Below are 21,265 nucleotides of genomic sequence, written 5' to 3'. Positions count from 1 at the left end.
TAAAACAGTTCTTTGATATTTACAATCAAACCTATTAAACCAAGAAGATTTAAAATCTCCTTTGTTATCTTAATCCCCTTGACTGTTAGTGGGGACCCCTAGCCATTTATATCATTTTTGCCGATGCTTGTTGCAGTTTTGACTGCAATGTTTTCAGCCATAGGTAGTACTTTTGAACCGTGTGCAGACTAGCCTGACTACATTGCACTCCTAGCGGCCGGCCCGACTGTAACCACCGCCTAATATATTCATGACGCTTCGAACATGGAAGACTGTCCTTCAGTTCTTGACATATGTGGTGACCATTGAGAGATAAACAAAAAAAATTAAAATCTTTCTTGTATACCAAGTCAAACCCATTTTATTGGTTTCTATGACATAATGTAAACACTGCAAGCTGATAACAAAAATTCAAAGATTACAATCATTGATGTGGACCACTTCAGAACCTTTGTATTAATCTCTGCCTTCTATTATTTCCTGCATTCTTGTTTCTACTTGTCCAACAAATGCAGGAAAGTTGCTGTCTGTGAGACACAGACGGAGGATGGCGTCAGTGTGATCTGGCTCTGTGAGCAGGTTAGTCTGCTGGTAGGCTAGAGGGAGGTCACAGGCCACTGTGCCTGTCAGGATCTGAAAAGAGAAGAAAGATGCTCAAATGTAACCCTCAGCACACAAAACTATTTAATTTCAGGGGGAATGCTGATTTGCGATTTTCCACATAGATCTTTTTTGCTGGCAATTAGGATTTCCCCAGCAAAAGAACCTGACCCCGATATGTTGAAAATTAGGAATCAGCGCTCCGCCCAGCCCAACCCCGACCCCGAAAATGGAGAATGAAAGAATATCTGACATTATTCTCTATTACAAACTTTCCTCTAAGACTGTGTTTTCATGTCAAACTTCCAGTTCAGCATTATTTCCTTGTTCAAAACCAAGGACCGACAAACTGAATTAGCATGGCTTTATGTGAACTCACCTTTGCCATATCAGACACTGCCACACGCCCATCACTGATTTGGAATGTTTCGTTTGACATGGCAGCTTCTGTGTCTGTGTCTTCCTTTTTGTCTTCCTTCTGCTTGTCACCCTCTTTTTCTTTGGATTCTATTGGTGTTGATGATATTACACTGAAAAGGCAAAGGGGAGAAGAATTTGCATCATTGGCATTAACATTAACATTCAGGAACAAACTTAACAAACTTAATCACTTTTCAAGTGAAAGAAAGCATTTTCGTCTTAGGGGAGATGAAAATGGACTCGCTATCGGTAGTCAAGGACAGGATGTTGTGGTTGTCTATTGCTTTATATGTAACATTACTTTTTTTTGCATCATTTTTCACAACAGTTCCATTCAGACAAGGCTCGAACATTTTAAACAGTCATGTATTATCAATGTTTCAACCAAAACAAAACAAAAACACAAACTTTCCACCCACCTGGTGTTAACTGGGAGGTATTTGGACAACTCTCTGACACAGGCGGCACAACATGCAATACCAGTCTGTTTGCCAGATGGTGCCACTTGCACACGAAACATGCGGCTCTCGTTGTTGAGTTTGGAGACAAACAGAAGACTGTCCCCCTTATGGACAGCTTTCAACCACTGCTGTGCATTGTGTAGAGAAAATCCCTCTAGGACTTCTGCTCCTGAACATGCAAAATAACACGAAATTGTAGTAGGTTTCCTGTAATTTTTATTTTTATTCTATGACTTTGCTAAAAAATGACATCTTTTGGGGTCAAAAAGTACACCTTTCATTACAGCTTCTAGTCAAATTAAAGTTTAAAAAAGCCCTGCTTTTCACCAAAATAATGACATTTTCAGGCTTGTTTTGGTTGAGGCAAGGAGATTTTAAAACCTCCTTGGTTGAGGGAATGATAACCTATTTACTAAGAAACTCCGGTCTGAGACCTTCACTGCAATGTTGAACGGCATTGCTATGCAATGCCTGAGTTATTCTTTTACCTACATGCAATAGGGACCAACATAGGACAAAAAATATCTTCACTAAATTGCAATTTGTACATCAAAAATGGTTTTCATAACCAGAGATTATTTCTGTAGCAAACAATATTCTTCAGTGGAAGGCAAATCAGCACCTAACCTTTGGTCAGCAATAGATGATTTGTTTCCGTCAGAGAAAGGGACAGAGCTCCATCTTCGGATCCAAAAAGCTTCCATGTTCCTTGGGGTCTAGAGTTCTCTTCTTTTCTCAAGGGAGTCTGGCCGTCTGAAGCAACGAATCGTCCATAACGAAGCAACTTCCACACCCTCCTACTTTGTTGTTTATCCGCCATTTTGGATATTGGGCTAGGCCACTGGAAAGCATGAAGAGGTAACATTCTGTATGCCAATATTACATGTTAGTCTCTTCCAAAAACGTCATGAATCAATATGAATTTGTGAGTATATATGATATATATAAATGATTCTGAGAATATGTTTGTACATAGATTTAGATATCTAACTTCATTTAATGATTTATTCCAGTCTAAGAACTATACCTGCGAAGACAATGGTAGAATCCAAGATGGCGACTTCAGATTATGGCGGGAGGAGCAAACTTTTCCGTGATGAGTACCATAAAATCCCATTTTATCGCTAAACAAACCTCGCATCGAAGTGCGTTTATCTCAGATTTTATGTATAACTAATCATATAAGGCAATGAATGTTTGATTGAGATTTGCTTGTTCCGATAAAGACCTGTGCTGCCGCAGAATTGATGCGGACTCGGATCGGGCGAGGCGAGGTTTTCGTCTGCAACTCTTACAAGCAACAGCCTGGGCTGCAGAAAGAATTTAGAACAACAACAGCAACAGAAAGAATCAACTTTTGCTCTCACATTGCTTGCTACCTAAATCATCAGATTCATTTTTCTGATACAAATTATAAAGAATCGAGATGCCCAAATTCCTAGCTGTGGACTACTTGGCTGAGGTAAGTAATCGATCCTATTTTGATAATGGGCCGTTCCAAAAAGTAAAATGGAGAGGGGTTGAAGAGGCCATTTTGTTCAACTTCTTCACCCCCTTTTCATTTCATCCGACTACTTCCCTACCCCTCCCCCCTTTCGTTTCATCCATGTGCCTTGACCCCCCCCCTCATTATACTGATAATGCCTGGCCCATTTTCTTACCTGTTCTACAGTCTTTTGAGCCTTCAGATATGCAACAGAAGATAAGTTAATTTGCACCAGATGTAAAATGTAAATTCTATTTTCATAGATTTTATAGATTTGTTACCATCAATACCCTGTTACCAAAGGACAATGATTACTTATTGCACATGAAAGCCCTAATAGGTAGTGACCTCTGTTTTAAGAGATATGAAACAGCTGTTGTTGTTGAGACCCCCCATCTGGATCCTCATTTAAATGTAACTCCAGGCAGTACGCAGGCGGCGTGACTTCCTAAGCCGTACCCTGCTGACCATCCCCCATCACATGGACCAGGTGGATGCATACACTCACAGAGGCATCCTACCTGATGACACTTATCGCAAGCCATGGCAGAGAGGTCAGTTCCAATCTATTGTTGATTAGGCCAGATACCAATTAATTCACTTTGTAGGGGGATCTGATTGTTTTTTCCGTAAGGCGTAGGCAGCCTATTTTTATTTCCTGTAGTTTGATGGAAAGCTGTTTTATTTATGTAATTCTTAATAAGGCGACCAAATTCTATGTTATGGCCTTCCTTGATTTAGTGTAATAGTAATACATAAGGCGTTTGACTGAATTTAGCGTTAAGTGTTGTCAAGATCCCCAAGCAGATCCTCATGTAGTACAGCCAGTAGGTATCCACCTGAGTAATTAGAGTGTTGTAACGTGCTCGAGGCACCTCCTTGAACACGGGACCCCCATTTAACGTCCCTTCCGAAAGACGAATACAGCTCCAACCAGGATGCCTTTCTTCAAATTTGAACCATGGTCTTCTAGTTACCAGCTAATTGGAACCACGAGCTAACTGTGAGGCTGCTACCAATTGAGCTACAGGGACATCCCAATTGATATCTTTATTTCTGGGATGTGAAAAAAAATCCTTAAAAAGAAAAATCACTTATTATCAGCATGAAGACAGAGTCTGAAGGAAAGGTCTGCTCAGTATAGATACACACACTGTGACAGTGAAATTTTATTTGATGACGGCATTTAATTTCAGCTCAGTGTAAGAGCCTACAAGGGGAGGGCCAAGAAGACCAAGTCCGTGACGATCTGGCCTTACTATGTGGTGGACTAACCAGTCTGAGGCTGGAGGATTTTGATACTGGAGTCAGGTACTTCATTTTAATTGGTCAGTTTCAGTTATTACTTTGCTTTAACTTTTCTTTTATGTTCCATTGTGACTACTTCCAATGAGAATTAAAAACGTGTCTTTCTAAAGCGTAGCAGTGTGCGTAGTCTAATGGTAAGTGACCCTGCCTCTTGATCTAGAATTTGGGAGTTTAATTCCTGGCTGTTGTCACACATTCAACATGCACGCTACTAACTAGAAAGGCTCACAATTCTTAGTCAAAGTGTTATTGCTGAAAAGACTGGGGGAATTTTCCATGTGCAATGGACGTATAAATACTGTACATTTCTCTTCTTCCGTGGAAGATTATGCGCTCTTAAAACTGGATCAAAATTACTGATATTCATTTCCTTCTATCTTTGAACAATCAGGGATGTGTCTGTGTATTACCACAATGAGGTTGTTTTTGAGCTCATCCCGAGCTCTAACCCAGCCTCCCAGGACAACAGTCAAGACTGGGACGACCTGGTCGAGGGTGTGGTCATGCCAAAGGGTTCTTGGGAAGACTTCTGTCAGGAGGACCTGGAGTCATATGCTAATGGTAATTGAAGCTTTGTTTCTTTTGAGACTATGGTTGGGTTTACACTAAGTCTTGAAGTCAACTCAGGACTGTGCAAGGTACTCATTTTCACCTGTGAGTGAAGTGAAGAAATTTGTGTATTTCAGATCCTTCTGACTTACTTGAAGAGCCTGCATCAGATGATACTATGGCAAGGTACAGAGCCCAGCTGCCTTCTGTACAAGCCATGTGTGAGAGGCTGAAACCCAAGATGGTGCAAGATCCTTTCACCAACGCACACGGAAAAGGCTACTATTCAGAGAAGGACATATTCAAGTAGGTGTAATAAACAGAATAAACATACAAGTACGTGTACTGTTAACAGATTTTGAAACATAGTGATACAAAGTAAGTAAAGAAAGATACAAAGTACTTATTTGTTAAGACCAAATCATCATCTGTTGCTCACATGTAATGTAGCGTGGATATTGCATAACCTTTGTAGATGGACAAAAGAATGATTGTCTCAGACCTAAGTGTATTTTGTTATTTCTGATCACCATCTGTTCCATGCACTATGTCAATTACAGCTATGTGCTTACAAAGTCATTTTCCACAGAGGAGATATTTCCCTCAAGGAGGACAAAGTTGACATAGAAGACAGCCATGTGCGAGGGGAGGTGTTTGAGAAACAAACACTTATTGATGCAGAGGTGGGCACATGATAATCTTATATAGCATAATTTATGATGACTGAAGTTATTATCAACTTAAAAGTTTTTTGAGTGGTAGCTAGCTTTCAGGTTAGAAATGAATGAAGCACAAGAAGGGATGAATAGATGAATTACAGTGAATTGGTACAATGAACTTGTATTGTACATACCGTCTGTCTTCTCTGTCACAATCATTAAAAAATAGCTTGCCAGTGAGCTTAACTCCTTCGAGATCACTTAAACTTTTGAGTTAGGGGTATTGTTTTTTTATGTTTACCAGATTCTGTACTTATAATGTTCCAGGGGATGCTGGAAGATGAGTTGCTGCCACACACAACTACCCCAAGTTCTGATGGTCAGATCCTTCCCAGCAGTCACCAGCTGAAGGGCATGTTGGGGCTTCAGGAGGAACAGGCGGAGACCGGGGGTGATCCCGCAGTGCACTCAAGTCAAGGTGCATACTTGCATTGTTTTATAGATACTATACAATAAAATTGAAACAGGGTTTCTACCTTGATTGCTTGCAGCAGAAATACATGTAAGAATATTGCGGCAATTTGATGATGGTTTAGAGATATTCATGAGCATATTATGATTATAAATTATACTAAACCTTACAATATATTGTCTTAGCGTATTGCCTCGAGTGTAAATGATGATCCAAACAATTTCTTTCCAATGACAGACATTAAAGCGCTGGTCACCTGCTCAAGGAAGACTTGTGTAGAAACTGGCAGACCTCAAGAGAAATTAGAGTTCCATGTAGATATCACTCAAGAGGAGAATACTCTTCAAGATTTTTCACAACTCAACTCGCAAGGTATCCTCCCTTTACTTCTACCATAAGTTCCTAAAGTAACAAAATATGCTTTCACTGTTTTGTATAAATTAGACCTTGAAACATTTAGTTGACTGCCTAACATCATAGTTATGCCTATTTTATTTCAGGCCTGGAATCTGAGTCCCCGTGTCAGGTAGAGAAGTCCCTGCTAGAATCTCCAGCTGAACTTGATCAACCTGAGGACCAGCAAGACATCCTCAAGGAGAGGCTTTCTGAAGTCTCCTCAATCGAGATGTCTCCAAATCCTACGCTGTAAGGTTTTACCCATTTTTTTATTACAAGTAGTAATGTCAGCCAATTTGAAGTGCTAACAATACAAATAAAGCTTAAGGTTGTCCCGTAGCCATTTTGAGGCTATAGGTGCAGTGGGTTCTTATCCACAGCCTTTTACCCCCCCCCCCCAACTTAAGTCAGGTACCCATTTTGGCACATGGGTGGAGTGAGGAAAGTTGTGTAAAGTGCCTTTCCCAAGGAAACAAGTCCAGGCCTCGAAATTAACCATGTCCCGTGTCCCGAGGACAGTAGAATGTGGGTTCGGGACAATTCAACTTACGTTTCGGGACTACTTCGGGACAATCAGAAAATTCTGAGTCAGTCCCCGTCATGGAGGAACTCAATTCAGCGGAAGATTTTGCGGCAAAGATGTTCCCATTTCCATTGGGAAATGTTTGTTAAATAGTTCCATCTGTAGTCAACCTGTTAAGTTGTGCCTAAAAACACCAAAAAAGCAACAAAAACACCCGCGATTTCGGCCATTTGGCCAAGAATAGAAATAAACACCGGCCATCTTGAAATTTTTAGCGAACTCTCGCTAAATCTTGCAATAACACGCGAGAACGACACAACGCCCTCTAACGAGAATTTGTGAAACTGCAGTTTCAAATGTCGATAGAGGGCCGATATTGCCCGATGATATGATCTAGCATCGTGCTTTATTCTTTCTCGGGGCGAAATTAAGTACCTCTTTGTTATTTTTGCCATATTAGAAATTTTACTAAATTAGAAAAAGGTATTGATTTCTTAAAAACTTGTATATTGTATGTTGGAATTCTTCACTGTTTGAGGGCTTTTCTGTTTACTACTGACTGCATGTATATAATTTTGCATGTATTATATTTTGCATGCAAAATGTTTGCCAACATGCAATTTTGTATGCAACTGAAAAAAAAAATTCTAACACACATATGCCATGGCTTGAGTTCAGGTTCAGACTTGAGTATAGGTTCTAAGCTGAACATGAACCTCTGGAACTTAATCCAGACCCCCCACTAAGTTCACATCTTTGGCCCTGGTTGGGACACTTCGGGACACTTTCGGGACAGTTGAAATCCACTTTCGGGACGATTCAGGGACAATAGGGAAAAAAGTTAATTTCGAGGCCTGAAGTCTAGCCAGAAATGCCTGGAATTGAACGTGTGACCCTTTCAATGTTGTGTCCTCTAGCCTAGCCACTTGGCCATGTTACGCCACTTAAATTGTACATATCTGGGATAAATTCAAGAGTATGGTGGATGTTATCAGTATATATGTCATGAATTTGCATACATCATAACATAACTTATTCCTCTAGCTAGGAACTACATCTATCACTTACTATCTATTGTCTATCCATGACACTTTATAATTGCATATCATAGAATACTTCTTTCGCACATGTTGAGCCTCATGGTGCTAGTCTTGTTTCTATTTTTTCAGTGCCGTACTGACACCAAAAACAAGGAAACAAGAAGAAGACAAAGTCTGGGACAAGGAGAAGCTGTTTGATGACATCATTTCCTTGACCTTCCCTAGTGAGTTCTAGAGGTCTTGTTTTAGCGTCTTAAAACACAATCAGGGTTTGAAATCCTTTTTATCCTGTATGCCTACACAGGTCCAGATGACTTGCAAAATTACCTGCACCCTTTTTTCACAGTAATTCTTGGAATTCAAATTTGTTGTATGCCAACAGCATTAAAAAAGCCTTTTGGGAAACCGAATTTTCTTGATCAATCAAGTTGAACACAGAAGTTGTGGAATGAATTAGGGCCTGTCCTTGGTGCTGACTCACGATTTTCATACACTTTTGTTTACTTCCTTTACATGTAGTTCCTGAATTAGAGGATGCTACAAACTCCAGACAGTTGCATCTTGACACTGCAAAAGAACTGAAGCTACAGTATGATGAATGTGGAAGTGACTTGGAGCTGTCTCTACCATGGGATCCTCTTGTTTACTCCTCTAGCGTCATGGCAGCAGCTTTTCTACCTGAGAAGATTATGTCCAGTCAAGATACAGCTGCAAAGATTGATGCTGAGGTTTCACAGGAAGAGGTTGACAAGTATACACCACAGGAACTGAGCTGTGAGTACACAAGAGTAGTGATCTTTAATAGTATGATCCAAGAAGTCTCTGAGTAATACTTAAAGATATCTTTCAAATTTAGATGTAGTGGCATTGTGTTCTAATACTTGCTGAATGCACAATTTGTGATTTTACTCATTTATCATGAAAATTGCTGCCAACCATTAAGATCCTCATTTGCAACTAAGGTGTCTAATTATTGCTATTTCTGATTGTGTGAATGTTCACTTTATGAACAAGAGGGAATTATTGCCTTTTTATGCTAGAGTGTAGAAAACTAAAGCATGATTTGCATCATAGTTTTCAGGACAAAAGCATAAGGTTCTATAAGTGAAGCTATTCACATTCGAAAAGATATTATCTGTTTTGAATAATTGTCACTACATGTACATATTTGTTCTTAGCATGTCTTGAAGATGGCCAGCTTCAACAGACAACAGGTTCTCTGGAAACAGTACAGAAAGAACAAAGTGGACATCCAGAGCCCCCAAATGGTATACCAAGCATCAGAACACAGACAGGTGAACAAACTTTTTATTTGCTTATATTCTCATATAGAAAGTCAACTCTTGTAATTTTGCCAGGTAGCCTAAGACTGACACATTAAGATAAAAACATTGAATTTAAAAAAGATCTACTAATGCAACGTGGATGATTTTCGAGATATGCACACTTCAGATATCCAGGTGTTCAAGGCATTCTTGAGAAGGTCTCGCTAACACCGTATTTTAATGTGACAGCCTTTGGGTTACATACAGAGTAAATCTGAAAGAAAAATAGTTTTGTTATGTGACATTTATTCAGTACCAAGGACTGGTTCTTTATAGGAGGGTAATAAATAAAATTTGATTTTAATTTATGTAGATATTCAAATAGATACATACTAGAATATAAAGACACTTTTTCTTGTTATGTGAAACATATTCAGCACCAAGGACAGGTATATTGTAGTGAATGCACATGTTCTTTCTTTTATTTGACTTTGATGCAGAAACCTGGGTGAGGAAGACTTGGGTTCCACCTGTGAAGCCACAGACAAAGACAAACCTGGTTTGTTTATTATCTATCAACAATAAACAGATGTAAACATATTATTTTTCTATCATATCATGTAGTTTGAACTGCAGTTAAAGCACTTAGTATTGCAGCTAACTGTAACAGAAGATAGGATGCATATTTGAATACAAATGGGAGGTATACATGCACGTGAACATACCTTGATAGTCCTTGCTTTTCTGCATCATACAGTCATGTATATGCTAGTTCTTTTAGATTTTTTAGCAATCTATACTTTTTGGAGGGTAAAGTCAGATATGCTGTTTTATCATTTCAATAGTTACCAGAAGGTGTAACCCCACCAAAGAAGAAGACACCCTCTAGACTATTGGGAACCGATTGTCCCATAGACCACTTCCTTATGATGAGGACTGGGAAGACACATGAGAGTCCTGTGGGTGTCAGGACTACAATGCCAAGTAAGAGACTTTTACACTGTGATATATGTTGCATAGCTTTTTTCTTCACGACCCTACCTTTTATTTTACATTCCTGCACCTTGGCATTATTGCAGCAAAGATTTTGCCAATAATGTAACAAATCAAGTAGATTATCAGCTGTATCATATCATATTAAGGAAAGAATCTGAACTGAATCACAGAAAACATACCATACTTCAATATCTAAATGCAACAGATAGAATTATATTTTCATGTATTTTAGACAAACCTTATGTCTACTTAGAGATTTTTTTCTGTTCTCACATATACACAAATGCATGTACAAAGAATCAAGAAGATACCTAAGAAAACTATGTGGAACATTTTGTTTCTTTCATGTTCCAGAGGCACAAGCTAGAGCCATGAAAGTTCCTCAGACACCTCTGGTCCGAGCTGATTTAGAGCCCAGAGAACCCAGGACCCCCGGAACACCAGGGTCTTCTGTCCCCAGCAAACAGAGCAGGAAAAAAGTCAAGAGCAGGGTTGTGGAGGTCAAGCTGTCTGGTAAGGAAGTTGTTTGAGTGTATTTTGATCCACCTTTAGATTGCCTTTACCAAGCTTTTCTTTCAGTACAAAGACAATATAAAACATTACAATACAACATACAGCATGATAACACTGTGAAACAGATTTGTTACAGATTGGAGGTATAACTATAAGAATTATGTTTTCTGAATTTCCGGAAAAGCCATTCAACAATAACTCTTTCTTAGAGCTGTAATGTTGATTTTTGAGATAGTATTTTTTTTTCAGATTCCAAAGTAGATTTTTTTCTGTATTAACCTAGTTGTGGACAACAATTCTCAAAGAAGACTGTTTAACTCAATCCCTATTTAAAACTATTAGCTATGACACATTAGACCACTCTATTTGTATTGTTGTGTTTTACTATAAAGCTCCTAGTGAATTAACCATATCATACATGTATGTATGCAAAATTAGATTTCCATGACTCCAATTTCTTTCTCCTACATCCACGATTACATTGTAAATGTACAGTTAAACATAGCAACTATCTAAATACCTACATGTATGACATTATTGACAGCTGAATATGAGGAGCTGTGTGAGTTTCTGGAGAACAGTGCCCAGCCTGTGATGACGTCCATGTGTGAGTTCGGAATCATTCCAGCCTCACACACGTTTGAGTCCCTCACCCCTGACATCACCCTTTTCCTACTCAAGCAGCAACAAAAGACATTAAAAGACACCGTTGAGCCAGGTAAATAGTTGTTGCATAGACTAGATAGAGATGGTGATATTTCTCAGAGATTCTAAGTGGTCTATGAGAAATTGGCAAAATAAATTATATTTGAGGAGTCTTGAAATAAATTGATTATCATGCTGTCATGCACCAAGTTTACATGTTGTCAGTCTGCCCTTGGTAGTGAAAGGTAGGCTATTGTGCAAATAGCATACATGAAATAATAGATTGTAACTAAGTCTTTTCCATGGAGCAGAACCTGTATCCATTTCCTTAGATTGGGCCACATCTGTGCAAGGGGGCTAGTCCACTGGTAGCGCTGTGGGTAGAGTGCTCATTTGCATGCAGTAGGTTAGGTTCCATGATTGAGTTGTACCTGTGACTTTAAAAATAACATGTATACTGCTTCTCTGCTTAGCACTGAGTACTTATTGGAAAGAGTATGGAAGTTGAACTCACAGAGATGACATACAGTTTGCTTATATGTTATTAGATCTTAAACTGCCTTGTGACCAACAGGTGAAAACTTACAGCAGTGTTACCGGCTGTCCCTGTGCCTGCATACCCTGGTGACCACATCTGATCTCTTATTGCACAGTGGACTAGTGACTGGTATAGGTAGGATCAATTGATATTCTTTGACTTTGTACTGTGCTTTTTTTTTTCAAGAAAAAGAAATACAAAATTACATTGTGAGTTTTACAGAATTTCAAAGTTAAAATTGGGGATTCTAAGGCTTCCTGAGGGGCAAAATTGTCCAACAGGTCACAGTTAAAGGCTGTGGCCACATGTTATCTTGTAGCTATAGTATCCCTGGTCAATCAAAATACTTAATCACTTATGCTTGTCAGATTATCTGCTCCCCGTGTTAAGGGGATGCATGGTCAGGTCATGGGTGTGCAGTGCCCTTGTTTAGAAAAGGTCCTGTTGTAAACAACCAGAAAAAATTATGAATCTATACATTATTTTAGATCTATGAATTATACAATTTTTTGGGCCAAATATTCTTTTCAAATGTAGTATATTGTATTATTTGTTTTCCAAGTTCTTTTATATGGGATTAAACATTCAACCTTCTTTTTTTAAACAGCTCACCTTGGGGCAGTTCAAGACAAGTACAGAGATACTCTGGGAGGTGAGCCACACTGACACCTATTGCTTCATTTTAATGTCTTCAATTCACAAAATTCGCCCTTCAAAGGCTTTAAAAGAGAATAATCTGTGCTTAAAGGTTGTTCTTCAAATTTATTACAAATTATATTTTGAGAGCATCTTGACTGTTTACTTTCGTTTACAAGCTGTCCTTGCTATGCCCTACTTCACAATGCAAATTTGTAATGTTACTAGCATAACAACAATCATAAAATGTATCCCTTATTTCTAACATACAAATGACTATGTTGGCAACATTTTCAAGTACTCAAAATTGCAATAAACACAAAAGGACAACCTTACTGTAGTGTGTACCTTGTGTAATCTGTGCCTATACATATGTATAATGTATTGCAAATTGTTTTATGAGCCATGAAAGACTTGCCCTCAAATGGGCTAAAGGGTATCTCAATAGACTCAATCAGAAGTGAAAGACCCATTTCCCCATGTTGTTGTTATTTCTAGATAGCCTAGAGTATGTGCACCATCACCTGTGCCAGGCCCACTGCCTGTTCCAACAGAAAAGGGTGCTCCACCCTAAACTACTGGAGATGGCAAAGCAGATAGCAGAGTGGAGGGTCAGGAAGAAGTGTAAGAGCAGTGATCAGGATCCTAAGGTATTCTTAGTATCCAAAATCATGCTTTATCTAAGACCTTATTCCATTCTAGTTAGAATCTGACCTCAGACATTTTGGTTGTTGCTTTTTTGAGGCTGTAGGGGCAGTGTGTTCTGGGTCTGTATCTGTATAGCCGGTCTAACTGCCATTTGGTGTAACACACCAGCTTAGTTGGGTTGTTATCCACTGATCGAAGGGCACGGTATTGGAAGGCAGAGACCAACCCTCTCCTTCCACTGTCTTTTACCTCCCCAACCAAATTCAGGTACCAATTTTTACACTTGGGTGGAGTTAGGAAAGTCGTGTTAAGTGCCTTTCCCAAGGACACAAGATCGGCAGAATATCTGGATTCAAAGCCAAGAATAGTAGTAGTAACAGTGGTATGAAAACACTAAATCTTTAGTAAAAGCTACATAGAAAATCGTACATGCATGCATTTATCTAACAGCTAACCCGTATTCCAGATCCTGATCATACTAAAGGCTGATCCATCCCAGTTGATCAAAGGAGTTGTTGAAATGCTCCAAACTATAGAAGGTTTGTGTCAATCATTTTTCAATTACATGATCTATTTTCTCTTGTCACTAGATATAACAGCTTACTTGGCTTTCTTTCTTAGATGTGTGTTTGTTTGTTTGTTTGTTTCCTCAATTGTTGCAAAGTGCTTTTTGTGTCTTGTTTCAATTTGTATTTTCTACCAGGAATCAACTTTGTGTCGACCATGAGTTCAGCTGATATTGATGGACAGGTCATATCTGAGGAAGTAGTTAGAAGGTGACAACTGTTTGTCATTGTGTACATGATAAAAGATACAATCAGTATATTATACATTGTATGTGATATACAAATGTATATTACTCGCTACAACGTAGTTATGAGCTTGTTTGAAAACTCATTATCACAATAGTTAAGTCTGTATGTTTCCTTTGATGACTTCCCTACGCGTAACTGCCATGTACTTTTGTTTTTGATGTCTGTCATTGTAGTCTTTAGTATTCCATTTTTAAATTGTAAGTATGGTTTGAACAAACATCTAGTTGGATATGCAGTGATGATTTCTGAATCTGAATTGGTCATTTAGCATAACTGCTATTCAGTGTCACACACCATGTGGCAGCAACTGACTATATCACACTGAACGACTTGTCACACCAAAACCATTCATATCTCTAACTAGGCTTGACAAGAGTGACTGCCTGGTGGTGTGCAGCAGTATCATAGGCAGTGACTTTCCCTGGGCACAGTTTTCCCTGGTGGTTGAGTACCAGTACCAGGAAACCTCCCACTGGATGGATCTGTGTAAGAGACAACACATCAGACACCTGGCACTGAAGACACTAGGGCCCTGGGAGTCTGACAGAGCTGGTAAACATTTCAATTAACTCTCCTTTAAAGCTAGTACATAGGTATAGGTGGCATTACCCTCTTTATACTTCAGTGTCTAGGGGGACGCAACAGTTAACACCTCTGCTCCATTGAAAATCCTAGAAAATATGGCATTTATGGAATGCTAGAAACACAACTTTTTTTGTGACTCAATGTCTGTGTGTAGTTTTACTGTAACAGTAATAAGGTAAATGAAAAGAGTAGCCTTGTTTTTTGAGTATGCATCTGTTTGTTTGCAGCTTTACCGACTACAGTGAGCTGTAAACAACAGTCAGGTACACACCCCCAGTACACATTCATTGGCTCAAGGAGACTAACTGCAAACAGTGAACTACTCCATCTTCTGGAGGCCAGGTAAGGTTTACCCTAGATCTACTGAAAGTTCATGAACACTGTAGATCAGGTAATCTGTTGTACATGTGTAGTACCTATTGTTGACAAAGGTTTGGCAGCATAGACAATTCAGGGCTCAAAATAGTGGGTGCATGTGCGCCTGTGTGCACCCAAAATTGGAGCTGTGCACCTAATTTTTGACTGTGGGTGCACTGGTGCGCCTAGATATTTTTGTACTGTATTGAGTAACGGTTCTCTTGTACACTATCATACAGAATATACTTGAAATGTAAGTATCAGAAAAAGCAATATAACCTTTGCTGTACTTTATTTGATTTTTTGCTTGGTTGAAATTTGAAATCTGGATAGAATTACAGATTGAAGCTCTTAAGATAGCAACAAACAGTTTTGCTGACATTCAAGTTCATTTTATGTGGTGCACCCAAATTTTTTTCTGTGCACCTAATATTTTGGGTTGGGTGCACCAGTGCACCTTTTTCCGAAAAAGAATTTCGAGCCCTGCAATGGCTTGAGAGAAGGGAAAGTGTTGAATCAGCATGGACAAAAGGGTATAAGTGCTGCTAATCACAACTTTTAAAGCAATAAGCTTCCTTGTTCTTTTCAGAATTTTGAAACCATGTTTTGAAATTGCACTCATGATCACCAATTTTGTCCAATAACTAAAATTATTATATTCTATCAAATGTTCAAATAACAATGAATTGGTATGAAGCTAATAACATAAGGACTATGTCATGTTCTAAGTTCAATTCTGTTCTTCAGACATGATGTGCTGATAGTGGAAAGAGACTACTCCCAACTGAAGACTTCCACTGCTAGGACAGGTCAGGCACATCCAGACATCATTGTGGATGAGAGAACATGCATGGTACTGCAGGAACTCACAGGTACATAATAGATAAAATTATGCAGTATCGTATTTTCTTGAATAAAGTACACACTTTTTAAACCTAATCCGAAAGGTGTCGCAAGTCATTGTCAAAGTCGGGTGCATACTTTATGTGAGGTTATTGCCTGTGAAATGCAGAAATTGCCTTGCTACAGAAACGGCAAGGAGACTTACTGCCCTATGTGCCACTAGGCACTACAAGTATCTAAACAAACGATCCCTGATTGGTCTCATTTTCAATCAGGTTTGCTTGGAGACAAGGAAGTGGACCCTTTGATTAACCAGTTGCTGGGATTGGCTCCAAAGTTCCAGCTGTGCTGGACACTCCTGTACACCTGTCAGGGCAAAAACACCACCTACCCCTTCTCTGGAGCTGTCACCAGCAACCTGGCACGACTCACTGCTGCCATCACACACCTCTCACCAAAAGATCATGGCTTTGAAGTCAAGGTTGTGTTTTCTATTTTCTTTATCCTCATCTTCACTCAAGAACATCTAACCCTCTTCTTAAGGGGGTTTAATGTATGCCCAGAATGGTTAAAGTTTGATTTTTGTCAAGTCAGACAAATGAGATTCAGGAAATTAAATTGGCTTGGCCTTAGGCAAAGGTTGTTTCTTGTTTGTTTGTTTCCAGCTCCTGTATGCGAGTAGCACCACGGATGCAGCCAGGCTGGTGAGGGAGGTAGGAGACAGAACACTGGCTCACACCACAGTCTGGGCAGAACATGACTGGATCAAACGAACATGGCTTACTGAAGACATGAGCATGGTCTGTTAGTGTATATTAAGTTTCCATAACTCCTCAGCTGTCCTTCTCAGGGCATAGAGAGGTAAAGGTAAAGCAAACAAAGGATTAGTGCAGCCAAGCACAGGGTCACTGGCCTTCTCTTCTTGTGACATGTTGTGAGAGTGTTGGGTTCTTTTACGTACAGAGGTTTGACGCCATTTTTCTTCCTCATACACAAGGTCACCAGTTTCCCATTCCCGCCCAGTTATGCTCAATCTTGGGCATGAGTTTGAACCAAATGCGGCGATTTCACAGACCACTGTGCCTCGCGGACACAACCAGTGGTCTGTGATACTCACTGCTGCTTTGTGATCATGAGCTATGAAATCCTTGATTTTTGGTCTTGTAGTAAAGAAGTATATATTGATCTTCACTTGCTTGTTTGTACCATCTTTGACAGTGATGCAATGTCGTTCTTTCTCTTCTAGCATGAGAAGTTTCTCCTCTCCTTCCCCTGTATCAACTCATTCAGGTAAGTCTGGCCATTCAAAATATGATATAATTGTTACAATCGGTTAAGTTAAAACAATGCAAAAGCTTCTGCATCACTAACTGTTCATGCTAACTGTGTCAGTAAAATAAACAAAGAAAGCGGCTAGGGAACCCAAACGTTCACCACTAACTCTGGCCCAAGAGCTTTCTGCCACTTGACCGTTGCATGTGCAGAACACAAGAATAGTTCCACTGCACTTCTGTAACAAGCCGGTAGGAGATGCATAATCTAATTGTTGCTTCCTTCTGCCAACCGGTACTGACATACCAAATATCATAAAGATCCATTCACGACTTCTTGAGTTATGCTGTTCACAAACAGACAGACACACCTGAAAACATAACCTTCTTGGCAAAGGAAATGATTTGATGTATGTCACTACTACAGTGCTCAGGTGATGCTGACAGCTGCACCTCTGTACCAACTACTCACCTGTCCCATGCAAGAACTAGTCACCTTGTGTCCATGGATACCCCAAAAAGTGCTACAGGTGAGAATGCACAGATAGGAACCACCTGTTGTATCCATGGCCTGATTTACAAACAGGTTTTTGGAGTCAACTCAAGCTTGGGGCTGTGTGTGAGGAGCTTTGAGCTGCTCAAGTGGAGTTTTCCTTCTATAAAATGCTATTTAAGTGGCCTGGAGTTCTCCTTGCACAGTCCTGAGGCGACTCCAAGTTAAGTAAGAAATGCGTGTGTTGTACTGTGTAATTAGGGCCTAGCGGTGTTCTTTATATTCTTTATTACAGCAAATAGTTTTGATTAATGATTATATACATTTCATTAATTTCTAGGTGTTGATCACACAATGAAATGTTTTTTTCTTCCTTCCAGGCCTTCTATCAAGTTGCACACTGTGAGCCAGATGTTCACTCTAGAACAGACATGCCTACTTCCTCTCCACAACAATACAACAACTGTCTGCCTCTAGGGTCAAAACTACCAGAAAACACCATTGCTACAGGATGCAGTGATGATGAAATGCTTGTGAGGAAACCGAATGTTCACACATCTCTACAAGACCTGGAGAGTAATACCAATCAGGTAGTAAGCGGTGAAACACGTAACAATATGTCAGTACAGAATCCCGCCTTTCACACAAGAGATGTCCCCCATCCTGAGATGATGCAATCTCACACAAGAGGTGAAAACCTTGATGCCTATGTAATGAGCCCCAAGAGGCCCAGGAATCATTTTGACATGAATGTGCATGATGTTGGCAATAGTGCAGCACCCAAAGGAATGTATGAAAGTAGCTTCAATGTCTCAAGCGCTCAATGTTATTCCAATGAATCCTCTATGGCTATTAGTGCTAATAGATACACCCAAAATCCAGCATCTCTGACAGCATCCATGCCTTTCATCTGCCAAAACATGAAGAAAGGTTCATCAGAGCGGATTGCAAATCAGTCATATGCAAATAAAAACCTGACAAATGAGGCAAGTAACAGAGCCACTTACCCTACAAGACCTGAACAGCATGAGTTTTCTATGCTAAGCAAGTCAATCTACGAACAGACTCCATTGGAGTTCATAGCCTCCACTTGCGATTTGAGCATACTAGGAGCTCGTCGAGACCTCAACAGTAATGAGAGCATCGAAAGCATCCGTGGAAATGTCAACGTCCAGAGTGATTCAGTCAACTCTTCTGCTTTTCCTGGCATGCATCACCAAACCAAAGCACAGACAAATTTGTCGAGTGTTTCCTTATGGCACACTGCTTCAGTTTCAAAACCACAGCAGATACCTTTTCCTGTTGCAAGGCAAAGCAGACAACATGGGTATGATGATGGCTATGCCCACAGCAATGCCATCATTTCTGTGAAACCTTTTGCTGCTGCAACACCCCTCGACAAAGAACCATCAGAAACGACATCCCTCACCACCGGTGGTGTAGCCTCAGCAACTATCACAAGACAGGGAAACACACATGCAGCTACTCCTGACTACTTAGCAACTTTCACAAACCTCTACAACAATGGACAAAATGTCAACACAATTTCATCCTCACACCAGGCAGCATACGGAGGATGTCCAACTCCTGCAGTTTCACAGCCGTCATCTAGGCGGCTCTTCTCGCAGTATGGTGCTGAGGTTCTGAACCAGCCACCCAAATATGGTGCCAACGTGGCTGTTGCCCAACCCTACCATCATCAGCATATGAAAAGTACCAACAACCAGTACAGCTCGAGAGGGCTGCAATCGACAAAGCCTGGATATAGAGACCAAAGAGGAAATCGCAATGGGAAGGTGTGTAGATAAAAAAGAGGAAACAATTTTTACTTCACCCACAAATAGCAAGTACAAACTTAGATAGAACATGTAAAGAATTACACAAAACTTGTTGCAAAATGTTACATTCCACCTTCTTACTCTTAGTAGAACAAGAAACGATATGTTTAAAAAACAAGAGCAGCTGTCCATGGTGCTGAAAGACATATCCTTTGAAAATTAGACTCTACCAGTTTGCATCTGTGCAAACAAATTTGTGTCACAGTTTAACAGGAAAAAAAGCAAAACCTGTTTCTTCTTAGAATCTATAAATTTAAAAATGCTCATTACCTTTATTTCTCTGTGAAGAAAGTCAGTAACCTCGGACAGGAGTATTGTGGTTGGCCATGTCCGAACGTTCGCAGCTACAACTCACGATTCCTTTGCTGCATCTGTATGTAGTGTGGTATATCTGCTAGTATAGGTGAGATGATGCATATTGTGTTTTTTTCACCATAGCAGTCTTATGGGTCATGTAATATTTCAGAAAACACCCGTCTTCGTGGAATTGTGCAACAGGTCATTAATGTCATTGGCCTTTGTGGCCAACCTGTTGTTTGATTTTGTGTTGTTAAAACGTGGCTTTCTCTCATTAGATGTCAGTAGAGGCCATACCTTGTCCAATTGTTGTGCAATAGTACAGTATCATTATTATATTTTCCAGACACCCATGGTAACCAGGGATCCCTCAGATCACAGGGTTCCGTCCCGCCATGCTGACATTGAGGACAGAGGTAATGTACAGTGGAATCTATTTCTATTGTTTGATAAACCCTATTGTCTTTTATACACTTTGATGATAATATTCTTTTGTTCTATCTTCTGTTGTTCATTCGCAAAATCATGCCTGTGTGTGTCTGTGTGTGTGTGTGTGTGTGTGTGTGTGTGTGTGTGTGTGTGTGTGTGTGTGCACTCTAGGACCTGGTTGTAATAGAATACTGATTTCTCCTGATGAACATGAATTGTTCTGGGTGAAAGATACTCATGAGAACTTCTTGTGACTTTCCAGCAAGTGAGTTCAATGAGCAGTATGCTATGTACCCAGATGACTTCAGTCACGTGACCATGTCCTCAGCAACAAAGAGGCGCAAGCTCATGTATGAGAAGGTACCTGGTGCGAGAGGCGGCCAGACACGTCTTTCTTTCTTCTGAGATATGCAAAGATATTCATTTGCAGGAAGTTTCATGTTTGCTGATAAACCAGCCTGGTACCTATTATAGCTGCTGAGTCTCCTTACTGAAAATATTTTGAGGAGAGGAGACTCAGGAGCTCTAATAGGTTTGGGAACCAGGCTATTGATAAACATAAACTGTTGAGTTGATAATTGCCAACTTCGGGTTAGTTATAGGTCCTTGTCTAATATTTGACAAATGCCTTTGACAAAATATTTATAATGATTAACTTCATGCAAAACGAAAAAGTTTGCTACTTTTTATGGGCTGTTCTTCAATCCAGTTACCTAGTTTTCATGTTCTGTTGTCACGTGACTGATGTCGACTATCACATGAAAAGAGACAGTTTGTATAGCCTTGAGATAGTGACGTCCCCTGTCCCTGTTAAAGGTGTCAAATGCTGTTTTTCACAGGCATCTTCCCACAAAACCTTTAAGTTAATATGTAGATGATATTGTATTAGATATACAATATCATTAGACAGTATAGTATCAAATTTCAATTAGATTTGATATTCATTCTACGCTTGCCTTTAGCTTGGCAAGAAAGTATTCAGTGTTGTTTATAAAGAGGATTAGATGAGATTTTTTTAAATCATAATTTGGAATTAGAAAATAGTATATATACAAAATAATATTGAATTGAAGTTACCATGAATTGCTTGTTGAATTAAATTGGATAACCAGCTTGTATGTTGGCATCACTATTAAAGTTGATGGGAAAAGGCCTGATTTACTTTTTCTGTTGTTTCTGGTT

The 21,265-nt window shown here is 39.6% G+C and overlaps 2 protein-coding genes across 2 annotated transcripts; one reads left to right on the top strand and one right to left on the bottom strand.

Annotated features, from left to right (window-relative positions):
- Positions 1-326: 326 nt before the first annotated feature.
- On the bottom strand, positions 327-2,336 carry LOC136444914 (meiotic recombination protein REC114-like). The gene is made up of 4 exons (XM_066442688.1): positions 2,109-2,336; positions 1,440-1,650; positions 980-1,130; positions 327-633 (listed from the first exon to the last, which is right to left on the bottom strand). The coding sequence occupies exons 1-4, from the start codon at positions 2,299-2,301 to the stop codon at positions 457-459; spliced, it is 732 nt and encodes a 243-aa protein (XP_066298785.1). The 5' UTR covers positions 2,302-2,336; the 3' UTR covers positions 327-456.
- A 201-nt stretch (positions 2,337-2,537) lies between these two features.
- LOC136445205 (protein shortage in chiasmata 1 ortholog-like) lies at positions 2,538-21,240 on the top strand. Its single transcript, XM_066443072.1, has 31 exons — positions 2,538-2,943; positions 3,392-3,521; positions 4,164-4,278; positions 4,667-4,836; positions 4,962-5,130; positions 5,414-5,507; positions 5,811-5,961; positions 6,193-6,327; positions 6,456-6,600; positions 8,044-8,138; positions 8,434-8,688; positions 9,093-9,209; positions 9,680-9,738; positions 10,025-10,163; positions 10,530-10,688; positions 11,233-11,406; positions 11,908-12,006; positions 12,479-12,523; positions 13,006-13,157; positions 13,622-13,694; positions 13,859-13,931; positions 14,335-14,522; positions 14,783-14,897; positions 15,660-15,784; positions 16,031-16,236; positions 16,421-16,555; positions 17,002-17,045; positions 17,454-17,556; positions 17,900-19,315; positions 20,001-20,070; positions 20,346-21,240. Exons 1-31 carry the CDS (start codon positions 2,908-2,910, stop codon positions 20,486-20,488), a joined length of 5,130 nt encoding a protein of 1,709 aa, XP_066299169.1. The 5' UTR covers positions 2,538-2,907; the 3' UTR covers positions 20,489-21,240.
- The last annotated feature ends 25 nt before the right edge of the window (positions 21,241-21,265 follow it).

This window comes from Branchiostoma lanceolatum, chromosome 11, assembly GCF_035083965.1.
Source record: "Branchiostoma lanceolatum isolate klBraLanc5 chromosome 11, klBraLanc5.hap2, whole genome shotgun sequence".
Lineage (NCBI taxonomy): Eukaryota > Metazoa > Chordata > Leptocardii > Amphioxiformes > Branchiostomatidae > Branchiostoma > Branchiostoma lanceolatum.
Note: the sequence above shows the minus strand (reverse complement) of the source record. Positions and strands in the feature narration are given on the sequence as shown.

What these genes read in the sequence shown, in the direction of transcription:
- LOC136444914 (XM_066442688.1), bottom strand. Translation starts at nt 2,301, where the DNA reads ATGGCGGATAAACAACAAAGTAGGAGGGTGTGGAAGTTGCTTCGTTAT. An exon ending in TCATCTATTGCTGACCAAAG is followed by an intron (nt 1,651 to 2,108) that starts GTTAGGTGCTGA and finishes TTGCATGTTCAG; the next exon opens with GAGCAGAAGTCCTAGAGGGA. An exon ending in TACCTCCCAGTTAACACCAG is followed by an intron (nt 1,131 to 1,439) that starts GTGGGTGGAAAG and finishes TTGCCTTTTCAG; the next exon opens with TGTAATATCATCAACACCAA.
- LOC136445205 (XM_066443072.1), top strand. Translation starts at nt 2,908, where the DNA reads ATGCCCAAATTCCTAGCTGTGGACTACTTGGCTGAG. An exon ending in ATGTCTCCAAATCCTACGCT is followed by an intron (nt 6,601 to 8,043) that starts GTAAGGTTTTAC and finishes CTATTTTTTCAG; the next exon opens with TGCCGTACTGACACCAAAAA. An exon ending in TGTCAGGACTACAATGCCAA is followed by an intron (nt 10,164 to 10,529) that starts GTAAGAGACTTT and finishes TTCATGTTCCAG; the next exon opens with AGGCACAAGCTAGAGCCATG.